The 2,199-nt window shown below is 32.0% G+C and overlaps 1 protein-coding gene across 1 annotated transcript in view; it reads left to right on the top strand.

Moving 5' to 3' along the window:
* LOC115891946 overlaps nt 1-1,945 on the top strand; it is a gene marked incomplete at its 3' end in the record, with an annotated part of 189,922 nt that extends 187,977 nt beyond the window's left edge. Inside the window, 1 exon segment of the mRNA XM_030912557.1 lies at nt 1,637-1,945. Coding sequence (XP_030768417.1) covers nt 1,637-1,945 — 309 coding nt within the window.
* Nucleotides 1,946-2,199: the final 254 nt, after the last annotated feature.

The raw sequence follows: 2,199 nt of genomic DNA, 5'->3' as shown, positions 1-2,199 counted from the left end.
AACCTTACCTTTTGAAATATTTTCAATTTTGTGAAATTGCCTCGGAAATTGCAGTAAAAAAAGGCTTCGTTTCTCAAAGGGTATCAAAGTTTTTAATACTAAATATTTACTGAAGATTGATATTGATCAGATATTGTGCTTCAATAATAAAAATTATGCTACAGAGTGTCAACAAATTTATATTAAATAATTACTAGCTTTAAACGGCAATAACTTGATTAATTTAAATGACACACCCTGTATATTTTACGTGAATTAGACGCACAATTTAATTGTCTATCAAATTGTATTAAACAAATTTTTGCCTATCTCTTCAAATGTTCGTAGAAAATACATTTTCTCATAATTTAGACCTTATTTACCACTATACCCATGGAATATTGGCATTTTAGATTATTTTTAAAAATGTAACAAATTTTTAAAAAAGTACCAGATACTAATATTGTCGATATAGTTCGCTTGTTTCGTTGAAAAATTAAAAAAAACTGTTTAAATAGTTTTTGTTAAAGAGGACTAATTAATATAATCCCAGTATTCAAACTACATTAATTGACTGTTTACGTTGATTAATAATAATTGCTCCAAATACTAAAAAAAAGAATTTTGTATGTGTATTAGACAGTGTGGTAAAAAGTAGCACCTTATAAATTTTATTTCATTTTTTGACGAATGCTTATTTATAACAACATAGACGTTAATTTTCATAAGTTAACTTTTTGTATAAGGAAATTAAAATAACTTTGGTTGCACATCATAATACGACCACCAGCAAACTCCATAAGACGACGCATGGTGTCATTGATGACGTGCAACAAAAGTTGTTTTAATTTCCCTTTAAACAAATCGGCTTGTAATATTATTATCTCTACCACCTGTATATATGTTACTTTAAAAAAAATCTAAAATGTCAATATTCCATTGGTATAGTGATAAATGAGGCCTAAATTAGAAAAACATGAATTTTCTACGAAAACTTGAAGAGATAGGTAAAAAATTATTTAATACAATTTGATAGACAATTTAATTGTGCAATTAAATTTAGTTATTGCCGTTTAAAGCTAGTAATTATTTAATATTAATTTTTGGACATTCTGTATAAAGTTGTATAATTTTTATTATTGCAGCACAATAACTGATCAATAAAATATTCTTTAGTATATATTTAGTATAACAAACTTTGATACCCTTGGAGAAATGAAGCCTCAAATCTTTTACTTAATTTCACAAAATTGAAAATATTTCAAAAATGGTAAGGTTTAAATGCGATAAACCTTAATCAAATTTACCCTTATTTCAATCGTAAAATCTAAAAATATAATAATATACAGGGTGTTCTATTTAGAAAAATACAACTATAATATTTTTCACTTATTTGGGACATTTTGTATCTTGTAAAATTATTTTTAAATTTTAGCTCTAATAGTCCTTCAACGAACCCAAAACTTACAATTTGTAAAAATCTAATCGTTTAGCTACAATACTCCGTATCGTATGTGGTGAACAACCCTGTATACTGATTAGTATGTTACGTAATAAAACAAATAAATCTTAAATTTTATTAGTTAATGTGAGAATTTATGACACAATAAACAAATAGAAATTGAAACTGTTACTAACCTCACTTCCTTATTTTCAGTGGAACGACCTGTCAACCCGTGCCAGCCGAGCCCGTGCGGCGCGAACGCGGTGTGCCAAGTGCGAGGCGAGAGCCCGGCCTGTTCGTGCGTCGAGGGCTTCGTAGGCCAGCCGCCCTCGTGTCGACCGGAGTGCACTATCAATCCGGAGTGTCCGAGCGCGCGCGCATGTATCAACCAAAAGTGTCGCGACCCGTGCCCGGGCACGTGCGGACCCAACGCGCTGTGTTCCGTCGTCAATCACAACCCGGTGTGCACGTGCGGTCCGGGTTTCACCGGTGATCCGTTCAGAGGATGCATCGTGACGCCACGTAAGTCGATTTTTGCATGTTTGTTTTTTATTTGGGTGGTGGATGGAAGAACAAGATCAAATTTATAAGCGTTTTAGGGCTTTTGAAGGATACCGTATGGACTGGAGATAAAAATTTGACTTAGTTTTATTGATAATATAACAATAATATACAGGGTGTCCAAGGCTGAGCGTGCATTAGTTTCTAGAGAACTACAATATCTATATCGGAGATTTTTTGCACACTATTGTTTTACAACGAGATCAATCGATTAA

The sequence above is a fragment of the Sitophilus oryzae genome, unplaced genomic scaffold (genome assembly GCF_002938485.1).
Source record: "Sitophilus oryzae breed Bouriz unplaced genomic scaffold, Soryzae_2.0 scaffold_1207_pilon_pilon, whole genome shotgun sequence".
Taxonomy (NCBI): domain Eukaryota; kingdom Metazoa; phylum Arthropoda; class Insecta; order Coleoptera; family Curculionidae; genus Sitophilus; species Sitophilus oryzae.
This window is presented reverse-complemented; position numbering and strand designations above follow the sequence as displayed.